The 25,658-nt window shown below is 47.5% G+C and overlaps 1 protein-coding gene and 1 long non-coding RNA gene across 2 annotated transcripts in view; one reads left to right on the top strand and one right to left on the bottom strand.

Moving 5' to 3' along the window:
- The window catches only part of LOC134928381 (uncharacterized), a 39,158-nt gene extending 31,466 nt beyond the window's left edge, over positions 1–7,692 (bottom strand). The window contains exon 1 of the long non-coding RNA XR_010177907.1: positions 7,613–7,692. This is a non-coding gene — a long non-coding RNA (uncharacterized LOC134928381). The remainder of the gene's footprint in view (positions 1–7,612) is intronic.
- Positions 1–25,658, top strand: part of CNGB3 (cyclic nucleotide gated channel subunit beta 3) — a 346,397-nt gene that overhangs the window by 179,761 nt on the left and 140,978 nt on the right. Inside the window, exons 8-11 of the mRNA XM_063924064.1 lie at positions 292–342; positions 6,004–6,090; positions 8,550–8,614; positions 9,886–10,008. Of these exons, the coding sequence (XP_063780134.1) occupies positions 292–342; positions 6,004–6,090; positions 8,550–8,614; positions 9,886–10,008 (326 nt within the window). The remainder of the gene's footprint in view (positions 1–291; positions 343–6,003; positions 6,091–8,549; positions 8,615–9,885; positions 10,009–25,658) is intronic.

Here is a 25,658-nt window from a genome sequence, read left to right as displayed (position 1 = left end):
TCATCACAATCTACCACTAAAGTTATTCCGGGGCAGCTAAGTGAAGCTCAGCTCCACTGCCAGGTGGTGGTAATATGATTCTTGCCACTTTGTCAGCCGTTCATAGTCCAGGCTGCACATGCATGACCCAGCTTTTTCAGTGCACATACTGTATGTGCATTACACTGAAAGCACAGACTTGCGCTACTTAAACCCCACATTTTCCTGGGTAAATTGCATTGAATTTTGAGTGAATATGCCAAGTTCATTTTATATTATCCTGGTTGCACAGTAACTTTCTTTTCTAATTAGACAGAGCAAAAACTAATAAGGAAAAACTATTGGGACTCTGCAAAGTTCCGGGTAAGTCATTCTCCAAAATGTAAACAACAAATATTAGCGTGTTCTCTTTTTGTTAACCAGAGGCGGCAATTTAGGGGGAAGCAAGAAAAAAAATACCATTAGTCTAGACGCAAATTGCAGAATGACAGTATAGAATCATAAACATTAGCAATCATAACTACCACAAATAACCTCACAAAATATTTGATTAATATACTATTGAGTACTTTCAAATTTAGGAATGTATGAAATATGCCACTATACACTAGCTCAGAGGTTCCCTACTCATCCTAAAGGCACCATAACAGTCCGGGTCATGCTTGGGCAAAGATGACTTAATTAGTACCTCAATTTGATTTAACCATCTGTGCTCAGCCATGTATATCCTTAAAACCTGGACTGCGAGGGTGCCTTGAGGACCAAGTTTGGGGACCACTGTACTAGTTGCATCTATACTCTTCCTACAATGCCTTACTTACACTTTCCATTTGCTATTGTAGAGTAGGCATACTTCCCAACATTTATAATATGGAAAGAGGGACTTTTATGTGCAACGAAGCCGCACCCACCCGAAAAGTGGGTGTGTTCTCGGGGGCATGGCTTCGCGGCAATGGCGTGACTGCCTGCCACACCTTCCGTTTTCATCACTGAGGGGGCATGCCCAGCGCTCTGTGAGCTACTGGCATGCCCCCTCTAACTCTGTCTCCTGTGAATAGATGCTGTGCGCATGCACACAGTGTCTATTCACCGCTGCTCTGCTAAGCAGGGCAGCAAGAGATAGAGCCTCCCAACTGCCACCCCCACTGCGGGACACTGCGGCCCGAGGGTGGGACAGCGGCACAGTCGAAAAAAACGGGACTGCCCCGCGAAAATCGGAACATTTGGGAGATATGGAGTAGGTGAGACAGAAATAGTAACATTTCTAAACTACACATTTAAAGCAGTGGTTCCATGCCTCGGTGCTCAAGGCACCCTAACACTTCAGCTTTTAAGCATATCCATGGTTGCGCATAGATACTAGAGATGTGCGGTAGGCACTTTTTGTGTTTTGGTTTTGGATCTGGATCCCCGCTCGTGTTTTGAATCTGGATAGGTTTTGCCAAAACCACCCTTTCGTGTTTTGGTTTTGGATCTGGATGATTTTTGAAAAAAACATAAAAATAGCTAAAATCACAGAATTTTGATCCTACGGTATTATTAACCTCAATAACATTCATTTCCACTCATTTCCAGTCTATTCTGAACACCTCACACCTCACAATATTGTTTTTAGGCCTAAAAGTTGCACCGAGGTCGCTGGATTACTAAACTAAGCGACACAAGTGTGCGGCACAAACACCTGGCTCATCTAGGAGTAGCACTGCAGTGTCAGTCAGGATGGCACTTAAAAAAACAAGTCCCCAAACAGCACATGATGCAAAGAAAAAAAAGAGGTGCACCAAGGTTGCTGGATGGCTAAGCTAAGCGGCACAAACACCTGGCCCATCTAGGAGTGGCACTGCAGTGTCAGACAGGATCGCACTTTTCAAAAACTAGGCCAAAAACAGCACATCATGCAAAGAAGTCAAAGAGGTACAATGAGTTAGCTGTATGACTAAGCTATGCGACACAAGTGTGCGGCACAAACACCTGGCCCATCTAGGAGTGGCACTGCAGTGGCGGACAGGATGGCACTTTTCAAAAACTAGGCCCCAAACAGCACATCATGCAAAGAAGTAAAAGAGGTGCAATGAGGTAGCTGTATGACTAAGCTAAGTGACACAAGTGTGCGGCACAAACACCTGGCCCATCTAGGAGTGGAACTGCAGTTACAAACAGGATGGCAGATTTAAAAAATAGGCCCCAAACAGCACACGATGCAAATAAAAAAAGAGGTGCACCAAGGTCGCTGGATGGCTAAGCTAAGCGACACAAGTGTGCGGCACAAACAACTGGCCCATCTAGGAGTGGCACACAGTGTCAGACAGGATGGCACTTTTCAAAAACTGGGCCCCAAACAGCACATCATGCAAAGAAGTAAAAGTGGTGCAATGAGGTAGCTGTATGACTAAGCTAAGCGACACAAGTGTGCGGCACAAACACCTGGCCCATCTAGGAGTGGAACTGCAGTTACAGACAGGATGGCAGATTTAAAAAATAGGCCCCAAACAGCACACGATGCAAATAAAAAAAGAGGTGCACCAAGGTCGCTGGATGGCTAAGCTAAGCGACACAAGTGTGCGGCACAAACAACTGGCCCATCTAGGAGTGGCACACAGTGTCAGACAGGATGGCACTTTTCAAAAACTGGGCCCCAAACAGCACATCATGCAAAGAAGTAGAAGAGGTGCAATGAGGTAGCTGTATGACTAAGCTAAGCGACACAAGTGTGCGGCACAAACACCTGGCCCATCTAGGAGTGGAACTGCAGTTACAGACAGGATGGCAGATTTAAAAAATAGGCCCCAAACAGCACACGATGCAAAGAAAAAAAGAGGTGCACCAAGGTCGCTGGGTGGCTAAGCTAAGCGACACAAGTGTGCAGCACAAACAACTGGCCCATCTAGGAGTGGCACACAGTGGCTGAATGTCGAAAGTGGTCCGCAATTTTCGGGCCACCGACAGCATCTCCTGCACGCTCCTGTCATTTCTCAAAAAATTCTGCACCACCAAATTAATTGTATATGCAAAACATGGGACGTGCTGGAATTTGCCAGGTGTAATACACACACAATATTGGTGGCACAGGAGAGTGTACCCCTAAACCACACACACATGGCAAAGCCTGTAAAAATAATAACGGAGTTATATTAAATATGCGGCACAGAAGAGCATACCCCTAAACCACACAGGTCAAACCCTCTAAAAATTATTTGGATCAAATATTAATAACCCGTTTATTTGGAGTAAATAATATAAAGCACAGGACAGCACCAGTGGACTTATATGGCAGTACCCCTGAACTTAAACGGCTGCACCACTGGACTAATACGGCAGTACCACTGGACTGGACTTATATGGCAGTACCACTGGACTGGACTTATATGGCAGTACCACTGGACTTATACGGCAGTACCACTGGACTTATACGGCAGTATCAGTGGACTTATACGGCAGTACCACTGTACTTATATGGCAGTACCAGTGGACTTATACGGCAGTACCAGTGGACTTATACGGCGGTATCACTGGACTTATATGGCAGTACACAAACACACAGAAACAAGCTGTTTTCTGGGTGCACTAGGAACCTTACAATTGATATTTTAAAATTTACCTTTTATTATTAGCAATTTTAATATAATAATTATTTATTCAGCCATTATGAAATATTTAAAAGTTTACAGAGTGTATAGAAAATAAAAAAAGCGTTTAAAAATAAATTGCCCTGACGAAGCAGCCTCTGTGAAACATACGTATGCATATGACGTTTCAGAGACTGCTATGCTGAGACTACCGCTGTAATGTTCTATGTCTGATTGCCACTTTACTATTAAATGTAAAATTGTGATATTGACCACACCGGGAGATGGCTTAAATTGGTGGAGGCTAAGGTGGTGAGGGCACCGGTGAACCAACTAGCCGCACCAAGTACACTGTCCCGGGGTGGTCACACGTGGTCGGACCCGTAACAGCGGGTACGAGCAGCTTACGAATAGCCGCTGTATGAACACCAGGAAGCGGACTACTAAAGCCGCCTGGTGAAAGTTCAACAAGCACAAAGGTTAATAAATACACTTATAAAAGTAAGATATATGTAGGTGACACTAGTCTAGACAAAGTGGTTTACTTGACACAACGAAATGTGTATAGATAGAGGTGCTGGGCGGTTATAACATAAACTCAGAAAATAGAATTCAAAGAATATACCCCAGGATCAATAGAGGATCTACATAGCAGTATAAGAAATATTTGAATTGTGAGGATAGGATTGTTTGAGATTGAGAGCGAAACAGCCAGGTTACATCTGTGTGCAAAAATCATATAAAAGGAGAGATTATATACCCATGCACTATAATATACCAATAGGTATATCTATTATATAGCAGCATTCAATATATGGAATATGTGCAAAAAGGTTTTTTCGCAGAAGAATGCAAAAAAATAAAAAGGGGACTACAATGCCTTTTCTGGGGCACACTTATAAAATTATTAATTTACTACATAGTTAAAAATTAACTTTTAATACATGTTTATAAAATCATGAATATAACAATTACAGCACCAGACTTGATTGGTGGATTGCTGCAGAGATGGTTGTCCTTCTGGAAGGTTCTCTTCTCTCCACAGAGGAATGCTGTAGCTCTGACAGAGTGACCATCGGGTTCTTGGTCACCTCCCTGACTAGGGCCCTTCTCCCCTGATCGCTCAGTTTAGACGGCCGGCCAGCTCTAGCAAGAGTCCTGGTGGTTCCGAACGTCTTCCATTTATGGATGATGGAGGCCACTGTGCTCATTGGGACCTTCAAAGCAGCAGATATTTTGCTGTACCCTTCCCCAGATTTATGCCTCGAGACAATCCTGTCTCGGAGGACTACAGACAATTCCTTTGACTTCATGTTTGGTCTGTGCTCAGACATGCAGTGTCAAGTGTGAGACCTTATATAGACAGGTGTGACCAATCCACTGAATTTACCACAGGTAGGCTCCAATTAAGCTGTAGGAACATTTCAAGGATGATCAGTGGAAACAGGATCCTGAGCTCAATTTTGAGCTTCATGGCAAAGGCTGTGAATACTTATGTACATGCGATTTCTTAGTTTTTTATTTTTAATACATTTGCAAAAATCTCAAAAATTCTTTTTCACGTTGTCATTATGGGGTAATGGGGGTCATTCCGAGTTGATTGCTAGCTGCATTTGTTCGCAGCGATCAGGCTAAAAAATGGCAGCTCTGCGCATGCATTTGCGGTGCAATGCGCACCCGTGACGTACGGGTACAACAAACGATGTATTTTCACACAGGGTCTAGCGAAGCATTTCAGTTGCACTGGCTGCCGCAGAGTGATTGACATGAAGTGGGCATTTCTGGGTGTCAACTGACCGTTTTCAGGAAGTGTTCGAAAAAACGCAGGCGTGCCAGGGAAAACACAGGCGTGGCTGGGCGAACGCAGGGTGGGTTTGTGACGTCAAATCCGGAACTGAATGGTCTGAAGTGATCGCAAGCGCTGAGTAGGTTTTGAGCTTCTCTGAAACTGCACAAAATTTTTTTGCTGGCGCTCTGCGATCCATTCGTTCGCACTTCTGCTAAGCTAAACTACACTCCCAGTGGGCAGCGGCATAGCGTTTGCATGGCTGCTAAGAACTGCTAGCGAGCGATCAACTCGGAATGACCCCATTGTGTGTAGAATTTTGAGGGGAAAAAAATAATTTATTCCATTTTAGAATAAGGCTGTAACATAACAAAATGTGGAAAAAGTGAAGCACTGTGAATACTTTCCGGATGCACTGTATATATATAGGTGTTGGTTCCGAGAGATGAACCAAAAGCTACACTGCTTTTTGGTGAAATCTTTCTGTTGATGATGATGATGATGATGATGATGATGATTTAGAGAAAACAGTAATACTGTACATGTCAGCATAATTTAAATGGTCATGTTAAGTTTTTCTGGCTCCAAGTGTGAACATCAAAAAAAAAATCAACATAATTGTCATCTGTTTTGTTTAATTGGAACTGTAAACTGTGTGGTGTTGTTTCACAGCTTGACATAGCATCTGTGGTTCCATTTGATCTCCTGTACGTAGTCTTTGGATTCACACCAGTCTTAAGAGTAAACCGTATGCTAAAGGTAATGCTTATAATCCATGTTCAAAATGTTCAGAATATGAGTACTGTTGTCTTTAAGGAGTGAGTTGTCAACCTATTTACATGTATTTACAGAGTATAGCAAGTTACAGTATATATAATATTAAAACTCATATAGTATATAATGTTGGGATAGTATAATTCATCCTATGTAATTTGTAAGATAGCTATCATTATTTTAGTAAGGCTATATCTGTGCCATCCCTTCCTTTATGACCACTGGTGCTATTTATGGACTGTAATCAGGGGTTTCAGTATTTTATGTTGCCTTTTTGTCAGTAAAGCTCAAGAATGAAGGTGCATGAGGTTCCAATTATTAACCACAACCAGGGCCAGTGCTAGGGTGTTCGGCGCTCCCCTGCAAACTATATGCGCCTTTCCTCCCATACTTTACAAAAGGACAGCAAAAAATGGTTGTGGTCTCACAATGAAGCGGCATGGACATACACTAGTATCCTCATTTCACAACCTTATTCACATTACACAGAATGTAGAGCCCCTGATTCACGTTACACTACACAGTAGTACCCCTTATATGCATTATACCACACAGTAGTGCCCCTTATACATGATACATTACACAGTAGTGCCCTTTATACACTTTATGCCACACAGTAGTGCCCCTTATACATGTTACACTACACAGTAATACCCCATATACACGTTTTGCCACACAGTAATACTACTTATACACATTACACAGAGGGACATACACAAGATGACAGAGGGATATACAAAGGGTGACTGTGGGTCATATACATGGGACAGTAAGAGAGTGGGTCATGCACAGAAAGACAATGCACATTCCCCCTGTGCCCTTACCCCCTTAATCCAGTTTACCAGCCCCCACATTACTTTTCTCCCCACCCCCTCTGACCCCATTATCCACTAACCTGGCCAGCAGCCATTGCTGTTTTCCTGGGTTGCAACCGTGACGCGCATGCGCGGAAGATGATGTCTTAGTGCCCAGTGGCTGTCTGGCTGCAGCGTTCTTCAATATGCCTTGACAGGTGCAGTGGGGAGGAGTGGAGAGGGAGTGACTGCAGACTGAAGAGCCGTGTATGCCAGTTCACACTGGCGGTGGTGCTGCCTGCTGTACAGTTAGACAAGCGCAGCGGCAGCCAGCAGCAACAATGGACAGCAGCAGAGTAACAGAGCGGGGAGCGCACCTCTCCAGACCTGCTCCTCCCTGCTTAGCAAGTGACCCATGTCGGGACTCTCTAACAAGCCTGGGTGATTAGTACCCTACTCCATCTCAGTGCCCCTGAAGAGAGTGTGTGTGGGTGCTGCTGGGACACGGTGTTGGTTGCGAATGTGAGCGGAGGGGGGGCATGAACAACTATCTCTGCTCTGGGCTTCTAGTATGTTATACGCCCGCGGCCCCTGCCTGGCTTTCACTTCAATACATAACAATATAAATTGAAACATATGTGTACCATTGCCAATGTTATTGCAGAGCAAGGAGTGGTTTACTTAACAGTAATGTAATGCACAGCCATACTCACAGTAACTGTATGTATGTAACAGACACTCAGCATGGAGTGGAGCTTCAGCAGAGCATACAGACCACCAGCTGATGATTTTCTGTACAGGATACAAGTAATTAATAGTGTGTGGTATGTAGTATTTTGCAGGGTCTCACTGAGCTATGTGGAACACATTCACTGTGGCGCTCTAATACAGTGACAAGATAGTGCTGCGCATGCACAGAAGTAAAGAGGGTGGCCATTTTGGTAATGGGTTTGATGCCTCCCCATAGGATCATCATGGAGATTACACAGTAGCGCTCTCCAGACTTCATCAATGTATAGTACTCCTCAATTTGCTTAACCCCTCCTATTAATGGAGTTCATAATTGCGCTATAACGGTTGTGCTCCGAGTTGGTAGTCCAGGACCAATTCAGATTATTCATGGTCAATGTACCAGACAAAAACAGTGCTGGTGGCTGCCATTCGTAAAATATGTGGACAAACAGAAGTGAATCTTGTCCCTCACCGCACAATTGAACCTAAGAATGACATACAAACACAATTTACTTAATTTCATATTTTTTTCTAAATTTCTTATAAAGAAACTTATGGCCTAGGGTTGCTGTGAAAAAGATTCTGATACTCTAGAGTGCCGTGATTTCAAAAAGTTTGGGAACCGCTGCTCTAAGCCATTCACGAACTTGGATAAACTGGTTCCTTTGTGCAAAGTCACACAGCAAAGTGCCATTTGTGTTGTTGGGCAATGTTTTCTACAGCTTTTTAAATCAGCCCTTAATGCATGCTGTTTTCAGATACTAAACAATGCATGCATGTATTGATATATATTTAAATGTGCAATGATTTGTTCTCAAATATATTAAGAATTGTGAATTTGTCCCAGTTTTTTTATTACGTCTGTGCTGTGTTATTATTTGCGTGGGTCTAATTGTTTCATTTCTTATTGTTTCTCAGTATAGAACATTCTTTGAATTTAATGATCGACTAGAATCTGTCCTCAAGAGAGCATATATTTACAGGTGAGGTACAAGCTGTGAAGTATAATTTCCAAAATGGAATAAAAATCAGCAGTGTTAGTTTCCTGATGAGAAAAATTTATAAATTCCCCAGCACACTGGATAGGCCAGCAAGAGAGATTTACATCCTGCATGATAATAAAAATGCAGAGATCTCAGTTACATACATTCGTAAACTTATGATAAGCCACCATTCTTGGCAAGGCGACTTTGCTCTAGTGGTCCTACACCATATGATATAACTATAAGCAGATTACTTCAGGTCATATGTTTATATATTTCTGAATTGAGAGCTAACTTATATGGAGACAACCCAAAATCCTCCAGTGTGGCACTACAAGGATCAGCATACCCTCCAACTACTGATCCCTATATGTCTCTCAGAACAGTGATAAACAGAATGGTAGCTGCTCAAATGAATTTACAGGCCCATCATAGGTGCTTGTAATGAAGGTACCTCCAGGTGAGGGCTTGGCCACACCTTATTGCCACTTACATATAAACTGTCATGGTGGCACGCAGCTGGAGGGGTGTGGCCTGGCTCTAATGTTCCCCACACCCTTCTTGACACCCCTGGTCATAGATCTATTTTCCCTGAAAAAGATTTATACTGCTGTTATGGGCTATTACAACCATTCAAATCCCTCAGCAACATAGGAGATATATAAAATAACTGCTTATATACTGGACACCAGTGGCAGCTGCAGCCCTGTCCAAAATTCAAATAGGGGAGATAAACTATGAGCCACGCCAACTGCCACCAACTGCCATTTCAAACTGACTCACTAGCAATAGGTGTGGCTCCCCTATTTGATTTTTGGACTGTGCTGCAGACCCACCTCTGGAGACACCACTGCTGTAGACGGGTTTGGTATGGGTGACCGGTGTTTAGGCGAGTGCATCAAAGCCCCTTGCAGGCTTGCTGTGCTCACCACGCAGCGGGCCACAGGTTCTACCATACACTAATGCAGAAATAACTGAAGGTATATACTGCTGCGCCATGCAATATGTCCAACATCTTAGCTCTTTGATAAAAGGAACAGTTCCTCACTTAAAGAACCCGCCATGGCTGGTAATCCTTTCATTTGCCACTACTACAACTAATGTACATCTGAATGGATAAGGTAACTGACCACATTCATAGTCCAAATGTTTAATACACTTTATTTGATTGAGCCTCTATTTATACCTGGGAAATAAACATAGAACATATATATATATATATATATATATATATATCCATCCACTTAGCATTATATTATGTTCTTTTGCAGGGTGATTCGAACAACTGGTTACCTCCTGTTTATTCTTCATCTTAATGCATGCATTTATTACTGGGCCTCCGTCTATGAAGGAATTGGGAGCACTAAATGGGTTTACGATGGAAATGGCAACATGTAAGTCCTATTTATTGGTAGATATAAGTTCTGGTGAATGTTAATATTAATGCATTTAATAGTTAAAATGTCTGCAAAAATGAAATCAACTTGAACCCTACGTTATTGAGCAATAACCTTTTAGCTGCTTAGAGAGTATTTTAGGAGTACAATACATGTTTGACATAAGGCCCAGTTAATGCTAATATGTTATCATAAAAGGTCAAATTCAGACGCCGCCAGTATAACTATATGTCATTTCACAGAGCTGACAGCTTGTTATTTCATTTGCTCTACAAATGACACAAAGACAATAGAAATGATGGAGAGGTCCAGGATAAAGTATATTATTTATGCATACAAGCTATTTCTGGTCTCTGGAGCAAGAATCTCAAGAGCGACATGTATCACGAGGCTCTTACTTGGTTTACAAATGACTTAAAGGGAACACACAAATTGTTAAGTCAGACGAGTCTTAAGGGCCCCATACACTAGAACGATAATGCCCGACTTCAGCCCAATTCGGGCCGATATATTGGGTGAAATCGGGCATTTTGGCTGTGTATCTGATCCGATCTGATCCGATGCGCGGCCCCGTGAGCGTCAGATCGGATCCTCCAGATCGCTAGTGCTGCACTCGTGATATGTCGGCTCCCGCAGGCATGGCTGGGATCGCATAAAATATATTGCATGCAAAATGTACCAAATTGTTTGTAATCATATGGAACCACTCCCGGGAAGCTCCCGGGAGAGTTCAAGGGAAATCGCCTCCGAATTCAGCCTCTAGACATATCGTTCCTTTATTCATCCTTAGCAGCCAATAGACAACAGGTTATATATTATGTACTAGGTGATTCATCGCACCCTAAAGGGTGCTCTTCACACCATCGTAAGGGGCTACGCCCCCTTAACCCTTGCACACCCTTGTGGCATGCAGTATTTTTATTATATGGAGTATTACCTCCAATCATAATTGTGTGAGTGGTTAAATATTGCACGGACAAAGGGCGTGCAATGGGGTAGGGTGAATGCGGTGGTGCGGGGGGAGGGGCGGGTGCGGGGTTGCTGCGGGTGGGGGAGGGGGGTCCGGAGCTACCGGGGGTGCTGGAGGGGGGGTGTGAGGGTGCCACGGATGGGGCCTGAAGGTACTGTGAGTGAGGGAGGGGAGGGTAATGCTTATCCTGCTTCTCCTCCTGTCAGCAAGTAAGCTGCTGTCCTCCCTTTGGCAGTGGCTCTCCCAGAGACTCGCACAGCAGCCAGTCACTATTGTTAGCGCCGGTATCCCAACGCGCTGCATTACAGGGAAGATGCACTCAATAAACTACAGCTCCCAGCAGCCCTAAGGGGCGGAATGCTTCGGCGCTAAGGGCTGCTGGGAGCTGTAGTTTAGGGGGCGTTACGTGTGTACGCATCACTGGTACGGGGGGCGTTACGTGTGTAAGCATCACTGGTACGGGGGGCGTTACGTGTGTAAGCATCACTGGTACAGGCGGCGTTACGTGTCTAAGCGTCACTGGTACAGAGGGCATTACGTGTCTAAGCGGCACTGGTAGAGAGGGCGTTACGTGTGTAAGCGTCACTGCTACGGGGGTGTTACATGTGTAAGCGTCACTGCTACAGGGGGCGTTATGCGTGTAAGCGTCACTGCTACAGGGGGGCGTTACGTGTGTAAGCGTCACTGCTACAGGGGGCGTTACGTGTGTAAGCGTCACTGGTACAGGGGGGCGTTACGTGTGTAAGCGTCACTGTTACAGGGGGGCGTTACGTGTGTAAGCGTCACTGGTATAGGGGGCGTTACGTGTGTAAGTGTCACTGCTACAGGCAGCGTTACGCTTGTAAGCGTCACTGGTACAGGGGGGCGTTACGTGTGTACGCGTCACTGGTACAGGGGGGCGTTACGTGTGTACACGTCACTGGTACAGGGGGCGTTATGTGTGTAAGCGTCACTGCTACAGGGGGCGTTACGTGTGTAAGCGTAACTGTTACAGGGGGGGCGTTACGTGTGTAAGCGTCACTGGTATAGGGGGGCGTTACGTGTGTAAGCGTCACTGGTATAGGGGGGCGTTACGTGTGTAAGCGTCACTGCTACAGGGGGCATTACGTGTGTAAGCGTCACTGGTATAGGGGGGCGTTACGTGTGTAAGCGTCACTGGTACAGGGGGCGTTACGTGTGTAAGCGTCACTGGTACAGGGGGGCGTTACGTGTGTAAGCATCACTGGTACAGGGGGGGCGTTACGTGTGTAAGCGTCACTGGTACAGGGGGCGTTACTTGTGTAAGCATCACTGTTACAGGGGGGCGTTACATGTGTAAGCATCACTGGTACAGGGGGCGTTATGTGTCTAAGCGGCACAGATACAGGGGCATTACGTGTCTAAGTGTCACTGGTACAGAGGGTGTTACGTGTCTAAGCGGCACTGGTACAGAGGCCGATACGTGTGTAAGCGTCACTGCTACAGGGGGCGTTACGTGTGTAAGCATCACTGGTACAGGGGGGCGTTACGTGTGTACGCGTCACTGGTACAGGGGGGCGTTACGTGTGTACACGTCACTGGTACAGGGGGGCGTTATGTGTGTAAGCGTCACTGGTACAGGGGGCGTTATGTGTGTAAGCATCACTGGTACAGAGGGCATTACATGTGTAAGCATCACTGGTACAGGGGGCGTTACGTGTATAAGCGGCACTGGTACAGGGGACGTTACGTGTGTAAGCGTCACTGCTACAGGGGGTGTTACTTGTGTATGGTCACTGGTACAGGGGGGTGTTACATGTGTAAGCGTCTCTGGTACAGGGGGCGTTACATGTGTGTCTCTACTACAGGGGGTATTATCTGCGCTGTTCGTTTGTAAAGTATGTGAGGTTGCCAATTTATAGTTTGCAGTGGGGCACCGAACACCCTAGCACCGGGCCAGACTGCACACCCACTGCACTGCACAGCACTGTCACCTTTTACATTGATTCACCATCCAGACATTACCCTCCGTGATATCACACACTCTATCTGTTACATTAGCCATCTCGGGGCTCCCAGGCCGGCAGCCCAGGTGCTGTGTTGCAGAGTCAGGGCCTCTGGGGATCTGGGCGCGGCTGTGGCGGGGAGGCACTTCTGTGACATCACACGCAGAGGAGGCTCCGGGGCACAGAGAGTATGCGGTGCTGGGAGGGCTATGAAAGCCTTCCGCTGCGCCGCTTTCATACACATCTATGCCGCTTTCATACACATCTATGCCGCTTTCATACACATCTATGCCGGTGGCCGCAGCAGCTTTTGTTCCACCTGCGCTGTGGCTAGGGAGTGGGGATTGTTGATGCTGGAGGGGGCAGGCTGACTGGCAGCAGGACATAGGACGCTGCAGTAAAAGGTTTTTTTTCCCCTATCTGCAGCGCAGAGACTTGCGGCAGATGCAGTGTCAGACCCAGTAGCGGATCTTGCCACGGGCAAGCAGTACTTTTGCCCGGGGCGCCGCCTTCCGGAGGGCTCCGCACCAGGGCAAGATCCGCTACTGGTGTGTGCCCCCTGCTGCCCGCTGCCCCCGGCCGCTACTGCTGGGAAGGGAAACTAGACGCGTACGCGTCTAGTTTCCCTTCCTGGAGAGGTCCTTTACTGTGCGGTGCGCGATGACGTCATCGCGCAACGCACAGCAAAGGTCCTCTCCACGAAGGGAACTAGACGCTACGCGTCTAGTTTCCCTTCGTGGAGAGGACCTTTGCTGTGCGGTGCGCGATGACGTCATCGCGCACCGCACATCAATTCAGCTGTACAGGGGGCGTAAATGACCACGCCCCCTGTACAAAGCCACGCCCCCTAAAGCCGCCCGGGGCGCCACAAGCCCCGGAGCCGGCCCTGGTCAGACCCTCCAGCTGCACCTATGTGGCAGGTACAGTCCCTTTGTTTTATGGTCTGTACTGATTATTGACTCTCCAAGCTTCCAATGAAAGTATAGGAAAAGGGGCGTGGCCACATAGCTGTACCCGTGGCCACGCCCCCTTTCCGAATGTGTATCAATGTTTATGTATACATTGTTGGAGGGTATGATGCTGCAGATGCAGGGGGCCTATTTTGGGGTGTGGGGCTGGAGCTGCAACTCCATCAGTCCCATTGCTAATCCTGCTCTGTGAAAACACAGCATGCAAAGGGCAGAGCCTCCCATTGGATGTAACCTGTGTGGGAGGGAGTTTCTCGCCCAATCAGCTGTGGACTGGGTGTGATAGACCTGCCACTAACCCAATGAGAGATGCGTTATACACACAGGCACAAAGTCACAGAGCTGGGCTATTATATAGGAGATAAGACATATTAATGGACATTCTACCTTGAAGATACCAACTTTACTTTCTCTAACGTCCTAGTGGATGCTGGGGACTCCGTAAGGACCATGGGGAATAGACGGGCTCCGCAGGAGACAGGGCACTCTAAGAAAGAATTAGGACTACTGGTGTGCACTGGCTCCTCCCTCTATGCCCCTCCTCCAGACCTCATTTAGAATCTATGCCCGGACGGAGCTGGGTGCATTTTAGTGAGCTCTCCTGAGCTTGCTAATAAGAAAGTATTTTGTTAGGTTTTTTATTTTCAGAGAGATCTGCTGGCAACAGTCTCTCTGCTACGTGGGACTGAGGGGAGAGAAGCAAACCTACTAACTGCGGATAGGTTGCGCTTCTTAGGCTACTGGACACCATTAGCTCCAGAGGGATCGAACACAGGAACTAACCCTTGGTCGTCCGTTCCCGGAGCCGCGCCGCCATCCCCCTCGCAGAGCCAGAAGACAGAAGCCGGCGAGTGAAGCAAGAAGACATCAAAATCGGCGGCAGAAGACTCCAGTCTTCATATGAGGTAGCGCACAGCACTGCAGCTGTGCGCCATTGCTCCCACACTAACCCACACACTCCGGTCACTGTAGGGTGCAGGGCGCAGGGGGGGGGGGGGGGGGGGGGCCTGGGCAGCAATTGAGTACCTCCTGGCAAAATAGAGCATATATACAGCTGGGCACTGTATATATGCATGAGCCCCCGCCATTATTTTTCACAAAATCGCGGGACAGAAGCCCGCCGCTGAGGGGGTGGGGCTTCTTCCTCAGCACTCACCAGCGCCATTTTCTCTCCACAGCTCTGCTGAGAGGAAGCTCCCCAGGCTCTCCCCTGCAGAAGCACGATAGAAGAGGGTGAAAAGAGAGGGGGGGGCACATAAATTTAGCGTAAAAACAATATATACAGCAACTACTGGGTTAACACTACGTTACTGTGTGATTCCTGTGTCATATAGCGCTGGGGTGTGTGCTGGCATACTCTCTCTCTGTCTCTCCAAAGGGCCTTGTGGGGGAACTGTCTTCAAATAGAGCATCCCCTGTGTGTGTGGTGTGTCGGTACGTGTGTGTCGACATGTCTGAGGTAAAAGGCTCCCCTAAGGAGGAGATAGAGCAAATATGTGTGTGTGTGAGGGTGTCTCCGTCGACAACGCCGACACCTGTTGGATATGTGTAATTAAGTGCTAAGGTGAATTTATTGCACAAAAGATTAGAGAACAGACAGGAAATCTACCCATGTCTGTCCCTCTGTCGCAGAGACCTTCAGTGTCTCTCAATGCTCACTATCCAAAATAATAAACACTGATGTCGACACGGAGATTGACTCCAGTGTCGACTACGATAATGCAAAGTTACAGCCATAATGGCAGAAAAGTATTCAATATATGATTATTGTAATAAAAGATGATTTGCATATCACTGATTACTCATCTGTCCCTGACACAAGGGTACACATGTTTAAGGGGAAGAAAGCTGAGGTAAATTTCCCTCCTCTCATGATGAAAAAGAGCGGGAATCTCCAGACAAGAGACTGCAGTGTCCCACAAAGAATTCTCAGGCAGTATCCTTTCCCCACTAGGGCCAGGATACGATGGGAATCTTCCCCTAGGGTGTCACGTTTGCCCAAAAGGTAACCTGTCGTAACAGCTATTCTCAGGGATCCTGCAGATAGCGTGCACATTCTGGTACACTACTCAGACCGGCGATTGTGTCGGCATGGGTTTATAGCACTAGGGCAGCGTGGACAGGTACCTTATCAGCAGAGATTGAGACCCTAGTATGTATATATATATAGATATATGTATATATAGAGATATATATATATTAAAAAGATGCTGTCTTAAGAGATTTATATATATATATATATATATAAAACATGCCCAAAGAGACATAAGTATACTGGGTCTTAGAGACAAAGCTATGTCGATTTCTGCTTGACGTGTCCTGTAGAATATGCAATGGACAGATGATGCCGACTTAAGAGGCATATGGAAGGCTGAGGATTGTGTGGAGAAGGGTTCTCGGACCTGGTCTCCACAGCTATAGCTGGTAATTCTGATGTTTTGCCTTATATTCCTGCACAGCCTAGGAAAGCACGACATTATCAAATGCAGCCTTTAGAACAAAGAAACAAGAAAGTCCGAGGGGCGTCCTTTCTTGCCAGAGGCGGGGGCAGAGGAAAGAAGCTGCACAACACAGCTAGGTTCCAGGAACAGAAGTCCTCCCCGGCCTCTACAAAAATCCACCGCATGTCGCTGGGGATCCACAGGCGGAGCTAGGACCGGTGGGGGCACGCCTACGTAAGTTCAGCCACAAGTGGGTTCACTCCCTGTTAGATCCCTGGGCAATAGATATTGTGTCTCAGGGATGCAAGCTGGACTTTGAGAAGATGCCCCCTCACCGACGGCCCTGCCGGCTTCCCCCCACGAGAGGGAAACAGTGTTAACTGCAATTCACAAATTGTATCTTCAGTAGGTGGTGGTCAAGGTTCCCCTCCTTCAACAAGGAAAGGGTTGTTATTCGACGATGTTTGTAGTACCGAAACCGGGCGGTTCGGTCAGACCCATATTGAATTTAAAATCCCTGAACATATACCTAAAAAGGTTCAAGTTCAAGATGGAATCGCTCAGAGCGGTCATCGCAAGCCTGGAAGGGGGGGATTTTATGGTGTCTCTGGACATAAAGGATGCATACCTTCATGTCCCCATTTATCCACCGCATCAGGCGTACCTCAGATTTGTGGTACAGGATTGTCATTACCCATTCCAGACATTGCCGTTTGGTCTGTCCACGGCACCGAGAATATTTACCAAGGTAATGGCAGAAATGATGGTGCTTCTGCGAAAGCAAGGAGTCACAATTATCCCATACTTGGACGATCTCCTCATAAAGGCGAGGTCCAGAGAGCAGTTGCTGATCAGCGTAGCACACTCTCGGGAAGTGTTGCAACAGCACGGCTGGATTCTGTATATTCCAAAGTCGCAGCTGATTCCTACGACACGTCTGCCCTTCCTGGGCATGATTCTGGACACAGACCAGAAGAAGGTTTTTCTCCCGGCGGAGAAGGCTCAGGAGCTCGTGACTCTGGTCAGAGGCCTCTTAAAACCAAAACAGGTGTCGGTGCATCAATGCACGCGAGTCCTGGGAAGGATGGTGGCGTCATACGAAGCCATTCCCTTCGGCAGGTTCCATGCGAGGACCTTTCAGTGGGATCTGTTGGACAGGTGGTCCGGATCGCATCTTCAGATGCAGCTGATGATCACCCTATCCCCCAGGGCCAGGGTGTCTCTTCTGTGGTGGCTGCAGAGTGCTCACCTTATCGAGGGTCGCAGGTTCGGCATTCAGGACTGGGTCCTGGTGACCACGGATGCAAGCCTCCGAGGGTGGGGGGCAGTCACGCAGGGAAGAAATTTCCAGGGTCTGTGAGCCTCTGCTTCGTAACCAACCGGTGCTGATTCAGGCAGACAACATCACCGCGGTGGCTCATGTAAATCGCCAAGACGGCACAAGGAGCAGGGTGGCAATGGCGGAAGCCACCAGAATTCTTTGCGGGGCGGAGAATCACGTAAAAGCACTGTCAGCAGTGTTCATTTCCGGGAGTGGACAACTGGGAAGCAGACTTCCTCAGCAGGCACAACCTCCACCCGGGAGAGTGGGGACTTCATCAAGAAGTTTTCACACAGATTACAAGTCGTGGGGAACTGCCACAGGTGGACATGATGGCATCCCGCCTCAACAAAAAGCTACAAATGTATTGCGCCAGGTCAAGAGACCCTCAGGCGATAGCTGTGGACGCACTAGTGATGGGTGTTCCAGTCGGTTTATGTGTTCCTCCTCTTCCTCTCATACCCAAGGTGCTGAGAATCGTAAGGAAAAGAGGAGTGAGAACAATGCTCATTGTTCCGGATTGGCCAAGAAGGACTTGGTATCCGGAACTGCAAGCAATGCTCACAGAGGACCCATGGCCTCTGCCTCTCAGACAGGATCTGTTGCAACAGGGGCCCTGTCTGTTCCAAGACTTACCGCGGCTGCGTTTGACGGCATGACGGTTGAACGCCGGATCTTAGCAGAAAAAGGCATTCCGAATGAGGTTATTCCTACGCTAATAAAGGCTAGGAAGGACGTGACGGCTAAGCATTATCACCGTATATGGCGAAAATATGTTGCTTGGTGTGAGGCCAGGAATGCCTCTACAGAGGAATTCCAGCTGGCCCGTTTCCTTCACTTCCTACAGTCGGGAGTGACTTTGGGCTTAAAATTGGGGTCCATTAAGGTCCAGATTTTAGCCCTATCCATTTTCTTTCAAAAGGAGCTGGCTTCTCTTCCTGAAGTTCAGAAGTTTGTAAAGGGAGTGCTGCATATTCAGCCCCCTTTTGTGCCACCAGTGGCACCTTGGGATCTTAACGTGGTGTTGAGTTTCCTGAAATCCCACTGGTTTGAGCCACTTAAAACCGTGGAGTTAAAATATCTCACGTGGAAGGTGGTCATGCTGTTGGCCTTAGCTTTGGCTAGGCGTGTGTCAGAATTGGCGGCTTTGTCACACAAAAGCCCCTATCTGGTTTTCCATATGGACAGGGCAGAATTACGGAATCGTCCGCAATTTCTGCCAAAAGTGGTGTCATCTTTTCATTTGAACCAACCTATTGGGGTGCCTGCGGCTACTCGTGACTTGGAGGATGCCAAGTTACTAGAGGTAGTCAGGGCTTTGAAGGTTTATGTAGCCAGAACGGCTGGAGTCAGGAAAACTGAGTCGCTGTTTATCCTGTATGCATCCAACAAGCTGGGTGCTCCGGCTTCAAAGCAAACTATTGCTCGCTGGATCTGTAACACGATTCAGCAGGCTCATTCTGCGGCTGGATTGCCGCCTCCAAAATCAGTAAAAGCCCATTCCACAAGGAAGGTGGGCTCTTCTTGGGCGGCTGCCCGAGGGGTCTCGGCATTACAACTTTGCCGAGCAGCTACTTGGTCTGGTTCAAACACTTTTGCAAAATTCTACAAGTTTGATACCCTGGCTGAGGAGGACCTTGTGTTTGCTCATTTGGTGCTGCAGAGTCATCCGCACTCTCCCGCCCGTTTGGGAGCTTTGGTATAATCCCCATGGTCCTTACGGAGTCCCCAGCATCCACTAGGACGTTAGAGAAAATAAGATTTTACTTACCGGTAAATCTATTTCTCGTAGTCTGTAGTGGATGCTGGGCGCCTGTCCCAAGTGCGGACTTCTTCTGCAATGCTTGTATATAGTTATTGCTTACATAAGGGTTATGTTATGGTTGCATCAGGTTGGTCTGATGCTCTGTTGTTGTTCATACTGTTAACTGGGAATGGTTAGCACAAGTTATACGGTGTGATTGGTGTGGCTGGTATGAGTCTTACCCTGGATTCCAAAATCCTTTCCTTGTACTGTCAGCTCTTCCGGGCACAGTTTCTTTAACTGAGGTCTGGAGGAGGGGCATAGAGGGAGGAGCCAGTGCACACCAGTAGTCCTAATTCTTTCTTAGAGTGCCCTGTCTCCTGCGGAGCCCGTCTATTCCCCATGGTCCTTACGGAGTCCCCAGCATCCACTACGGACTACGAGAAATAGATTTACCGGTAAGTAAAATCTTATTTTATTCCACACCTGTGATTGGCTCTTTTCAGCGATGACCATAGACTCATCTTGTGTTTCTACTTCCTAAAGGACTGATTGCTTTGCTTTGAATGGTTGTATCTTACCATTTCTTATCATTTTAATACTTTTTTTATGTTTACAAGAATTGAACATATCAGCTGAAAAATTCTACTAAACAAATGACAAGGACAGTAGTTTTTCTTTAATGGGAACCCAACTTAAATTAATTATACATCTATTTCATCTACACAGGGTGCACATCCTACTGTTTATATTAGACTTCACTCTTCGCAGTTGAGATCTGAAGAGCAGTGCCATAGATCTGTGATGATGCAGTCATACGCGTTTCGTCCATATCTACATTTATGACTGAAGAGGTATCACTGCGCCATGGGTCTGCAACCTGCGGCTCTCCAGCTGCTGTGGAACTACACAACCCAGCATGCCCTGCCTCAGTTTTAGCATGCCTTAAAAGCAGGTTGCAATAGGTCGACAGTTACAAAAGTTCGACAGGTCTAAAATGTCGACTGTGTCTAAGGTCAACAGGTAAAAAATGTCCAGAGGTTCAAAATGTCGACATGACAATGCTCCACATACAAATGGTCAGTGCAAGTTTTTTTTAATCCATGGTTTCAACTTTTGCTTCATTTACCATCCATGTGGACTACGATTGGGAATAGTAACCTGTGGCAAGTCCAGCAAGCCACCTTGCCTTAAGCATGGCAAGCGAAGCGAGACGGTACACGTTTACACTAATTGTGGTCACAGGTGATGAAACATACAAAATACACAAAAAAACCTTAAAAATGTGTCGACATTTTTTGTGCCAACCATTTTCATGTCGACCATATGATCCTGCCGACCCATTTCACGTCGACCATATTGGGTCAACCTATTATCTTTCTGTGTAACAACTGTTAATCTATTGTATCACATACACCTCAAACGGGAGCCGGTTAGGGTCCCGGCATTTGGGATCCTGAAAGTCAGAATACCGATGCCAGAATCCCATCACTGCTTGGAATACCAACGCTGGGATCCCATTATGGACCTCGATGGCGGCACCAGAATCCCGAATGCTGGGATCCCAAATTAGGGACTGCCGATTCTGCAGCGAGGTAAGCCGCACGGGGAGGGGTGTTAGGCTGTGGGAGGAAGGGTTAGGGTTAGGTACCCCAAGGGAGGGTTAGAGATAGACTGCGGGGGGGGGGGGGGGGGTTAAGGTGCAGGCTGTGGGAAAGGAGGATTAGGGTTAGGGAGGTTATGGAATTAGGGCTAGCATAGCTTTTAAGTGTCGTTGTCATTGTCGGTATTCTTCCTGCCCACATCCCGAGCACCAGGATCCGTATACATTCCCCCATGACTCCTGCACCCAACCCATTTGCTTGCTATCTGCAAAGCTGGTTATAATAATAAAAATGAAGTTTCAGAAGTAAAGTGAAAGTTATATATTACTTTATAACTTCCCTAACTTAATAAATGTTTATTTGGAAAAATAAATGTTCAAAATAACCTGGAATATTTGCTGTCTGCAAGTACATAGGAGAATTGCTGCACCTCTAGCCTCTTCCTCTCTCATTATTTATGCTCAGCCTGTTACATTCTGCTCTAGCTGTTTACACATTAGCATGCCAGTCTATAATAGTATGTGTTTAATTCAGTGCCAGAGGCTCTGGAAAGGGTATCGATGTGTTGCAGAGCAACCCTGGCATACTCTAGCCCACAGCCTTGTTATTTCACATCTATTTTATGAATAAAACGCATGTGTTCTATATTTTCATTGCTGAACAACCCCTGTCTATTATTATAGGATTGTTATGCTTTGACAATCATTTTTCAAATTTTTCACATATGCTGCAGTATTTTTGGACAATTTGCTCCGCTCTTGTTTGCATAGATCTCTCCGATTGTAGTTTTAGATACAAACACTAAACAGGAAAATCAGCCCTCTGAAGCTTGATGGCTAAGCGGTGCAAAAAGGCTATTGCTTTTGCCATGATCACATGAGCTGGAAAATTGTTTGACCTTAGAGCGAGAAGAACTATCAAAGTAAAAGGAGAGAGGTTTCAAAGGTTAGAAAAAAAAACTCCTAATTTATTTATGTTACCAATGTTCTAGTTAGGGTGTGATCAGGGCCGGGGCTAGGGTGTTCGGCGCCCTCCTGCAAACTATAAAATTGCGCCCTTCCTCCCTTAACTCATAAAGGGTCAGTGTGCGTCACAAAAGAGGGGTGTGGTCTCACATAGAAGGGGTGCGGACACACAATAGAACCCCACAATAGTACCTCCAATTCAAATTACGCCACACTGTAGCACAATCTTATTCGATATATACTGCACATAGTCACCATGATTCATATTACACAACATAGTAGTGGCCCATATAATTATGTCCAGCATTGCCTGGGTTTTTTATTTTTAAGCTATTATTTTTTTCTTCTCTCGTTTTCCTCCACTCTCTCGGCAACCCGGCCCTTTCCCCATCTATTTTCCATCCCCTCTTTCCCCTTCCTAATCCCACTAATTTGGGAGTTACAGGGAGTGCGAGGGCAGGTACGCTGATGCTGCATTCAGACTGCAAATGCCGGATCCTACCCGGTAAGACAAACGTGTACTTACCGGGTGGGATCCGGCATTTGCACTCTGCTGCTGGCTTTCCGACCCGGCAATATACCGGGTCGGTTGCCATAACAACGGAGCGCGCAGCAGCAGCAGGGGCGGGGGTGGAGGCGGTGTCGGGAGATGAGCTCATCTCCAGCGCCGCCTCTCCCTATCTTGTGAATGGGAACCGTGTCGCATCGACACGGCTCCCATTCACACCGCACCTGACCCGGTAATCAACCCGGGTAAAACCCTTCTTTTTTACCGGGTTGATTTACCGGGTCAGGCGACCCGCTAAATCGGCCAGTGTGCTTTCACATCGCACACTGACCCGGTTCGACACGGCAATATGCCGTGTCGGTACCGGGTTATTTGTGCGATGTGAAAGGGGTATGAGGGGGAGTTACAGGGAGAGTGAGGGTAGGGATGCTGAGGGGGAGTTACAGGGAGAGTGAGGGTAAGGATGCTGAGGGGGAGTTACAGTGAGAGTGAGGGTAGGGATGCTGAGGGGGGAGTTACAGTGAGAGTGAGGGTAAGGATGCTGAGGGGGGTGTTACAGTGAGAGTGAGGGTAAGGATGCTGAGGGGGGAGTTACAGTGAGAGTGAGGGTAAGGATGCTGAGGGGGGTGTTACAGGGAGAGTGAGGGTAGGGATGCTGAGGGGGGAGTTACAGGGAGAGTGAGGGTAGGGATGCTGAGGGGGAGTTACAGTGAGAGTGAGGGTAGGGATGCTGAGGGGGGAGTTACAGTGAGAGTGAGGGTAGGGATGCTGAGGGGGGTGTTACAGTGAGAGTGAGGGTAAGGATGCTGAGGGGGGAGTTACAGTGAGAGTGAGGGTAAGGATGCTGAGGGGGGTGTTACAGGGAGAGTGAGGGTAGGGATGCTGAGGGGGGAGTTACAGGGAGAGTGAGGGTAGGGATGCTGAGGGGGAGTTACAGTGAGAGTGAGGGTAGGGATGCTGAGGGGGGAGTTACAGTGAGAGTGAGGGTAGGGATGCTGAGGGGGGAGTTACAGTGAGAGTGAGGGTAAGGATGCTGAGGGGGGAGTTACAGTGAGAGTGAGGGTAGGGATGCTGAGGGGGGAGTTACAGGGAGAGTGAGGGTAGGGATGCTGAGGGGGGTGTTACAGTGAGAGTGAGGGTAAGGATGCTGAGGGGGGAGTTACAGTGAGAGTGAGGGTAGGGATGCTGAGGGGGGAGTTACAGTGAGAGTGAGGGTAGGGATGCTGAGGGGGGAGTTACAGTGAGAGTGAGGGTAGGGATGCTGAGGGGGGAGTTACAGTGAGAGTGAGGGTAGGGATGCTGAGGGGGGAGTTACAGTGAGAGTGAGCGTAGGGATGCTGAGGGGGGAGTTACAGTGAGAGTGAGCGTAGGGATGCTGAGGGGGGAGTTAGAGGGAGGGTGAGGGCACACTGAGGGGGGAGCTACATTGAGGGTGAGGGCAGGGGCACTGAGGGGGGAGCTACAGGAAGGGTGAGGTCAGGGGCGTAAAAAATAGCTTTATTAGAATAAATAAAATACTGTAAACATTCACGTACAGACTATGAGCTATGGAGCAAGCCCCCCCTTCTCGTCACTTACCAGATATGTGCAGTGTAAGCAGGGCCGGCGAAATCTTGGGGCCAGGTACTCTGATATCTCCGGGACCCTCCTTAACACACATATATATATATATATATATATATATATATATATATATATATAATTCAAATGATTAATTTAGATTTTTAACTACAATGGCAGAGAGTGAGAGAGAGAGAGTGAGAGAGAGAGAGAGAGAGAGGGAGAAGAGGGAGACAGACCAGGGGCAGAGAGTGAGAGACAGTCCAGGGGCAGAAAGAGTGGGTAAGACCAGAGGCTTGGAGAGAGACAAGGCGCTGAGAGAAAGAGAAGGGGAGAGAGAGGGAGAGAGATTGGGGGGGGGGGGGGGGGGCAGGGGCACAGAGAGACACCAGTCAGGGACAGAGCGAGAGAGAGAGAGGGATATACCAAGGATGCAGAGATACAGACCAAAGTGAGAGAGACACGGGGGTATATGCAATTGCGGTCGAATTCGCGGCAATTATCGCCGTTTTTTAATTCGACCAAATTCGCCAGGTGAATCCCGGCAGGTGCCTGCCGGGATTCACCATATTCAATGAAAAACGGATTCGCCAGAATCGCGGGCGAAAATCGTCCGATTTGGCGGATTTTGCCGCGATTTAAAAAAACGGGAAAAAACGTGAAAAACCCGAAAAAAAAAATGGCGTGGGGTCCCCCCTCCAAAGCATAACCAGCCTCGGGCTCTTTGAGCTGGTCCTGGTTCTAAAAATGCAGGGGAAAAATTGGCCAGGGATCCCCCGTATTTTTAAAACCAGCACCGGGCTCTGCGCCTGATGCTGGTGCCAAAAATACGGGGGACAAAAAGAGTAGGGGTCCCCCGTATTTTTAACACCAGCATCGGGCTCCACTAGCTGGACAGATAATGCCACAGCCGGGGGTCACTTTTATGCCGTGCCCTGCGGCCGTGGCATCAAAAATCCAACTAGTCACCCCTGGCCGGGGTACCCTGGGGGAGTGGGGACCCCTTCAATCAAGGGGTCCCCCCCCCCAGCCACCCAAGGGCCATGGGTGAAGCCCGAGGCTGTCCCCCCCATCCAATGGGCTGCGGATGGGAGGGCTGATAGCCTTTGTGATAAAAAAAAGATATTGTTTTTTCCATTAGTACTACAAGTCCCAGCAAGCCTCCCCCGCAAGCTGGTACTTGGAGAACCACAAGTACCAGCATGCGGGAGAAAAACGGGCCCGCTGGTACCTGTAGTACTACTGGGAAAAAAATACCCAAATAAAAACAGGACACACACACCTTGATAGTAAAACTTTATTTCATACACCGACACACACATACTTACCTATGTTGACACGCCGACTGCCACGGTCTCCGACGATCCGAGGGTACCTGTGAAAAAATGGTACTCACCTTCCAGCGTCCAGAGGTACATCCAGGTCCAGGGTATAATCCACGTACTTGGCAAAACAAAAAAACGAACACGATCCACCGGACTAATGAAAGGGGTCCAATGTTTTCACATTAGACTCCTTTCCCCGAATGCCGGGACATCACGTGACTCCTGTCACTGATGTCCCTTCAGCCAATCAGGAAGCGCTACTTCCGTGGCGCTCACC

The sequence above is a fragment of the Pseudophryne corroboree genome, chromosome 5 (genome assembly GCF_028390025.1).
Source record: "Pseudophryne corroboree isolate aPseCor3 chromosome 5, aPseCor3.hap2, whole genome shotgun sequence".
NCBI classification, from domain to species: domain Eukaryota; kingdom Metazoa; phylum Chordata; class Amphibia; order Anura; family Myobatrachidae; genus Pseudophryne; species Pseudophryne corroboree.
The sequence above is the reverse complement of the archived record's forward strand: the minus strand, read 5'-3'. Positions and strand labels throughout refer to the sequence as shown.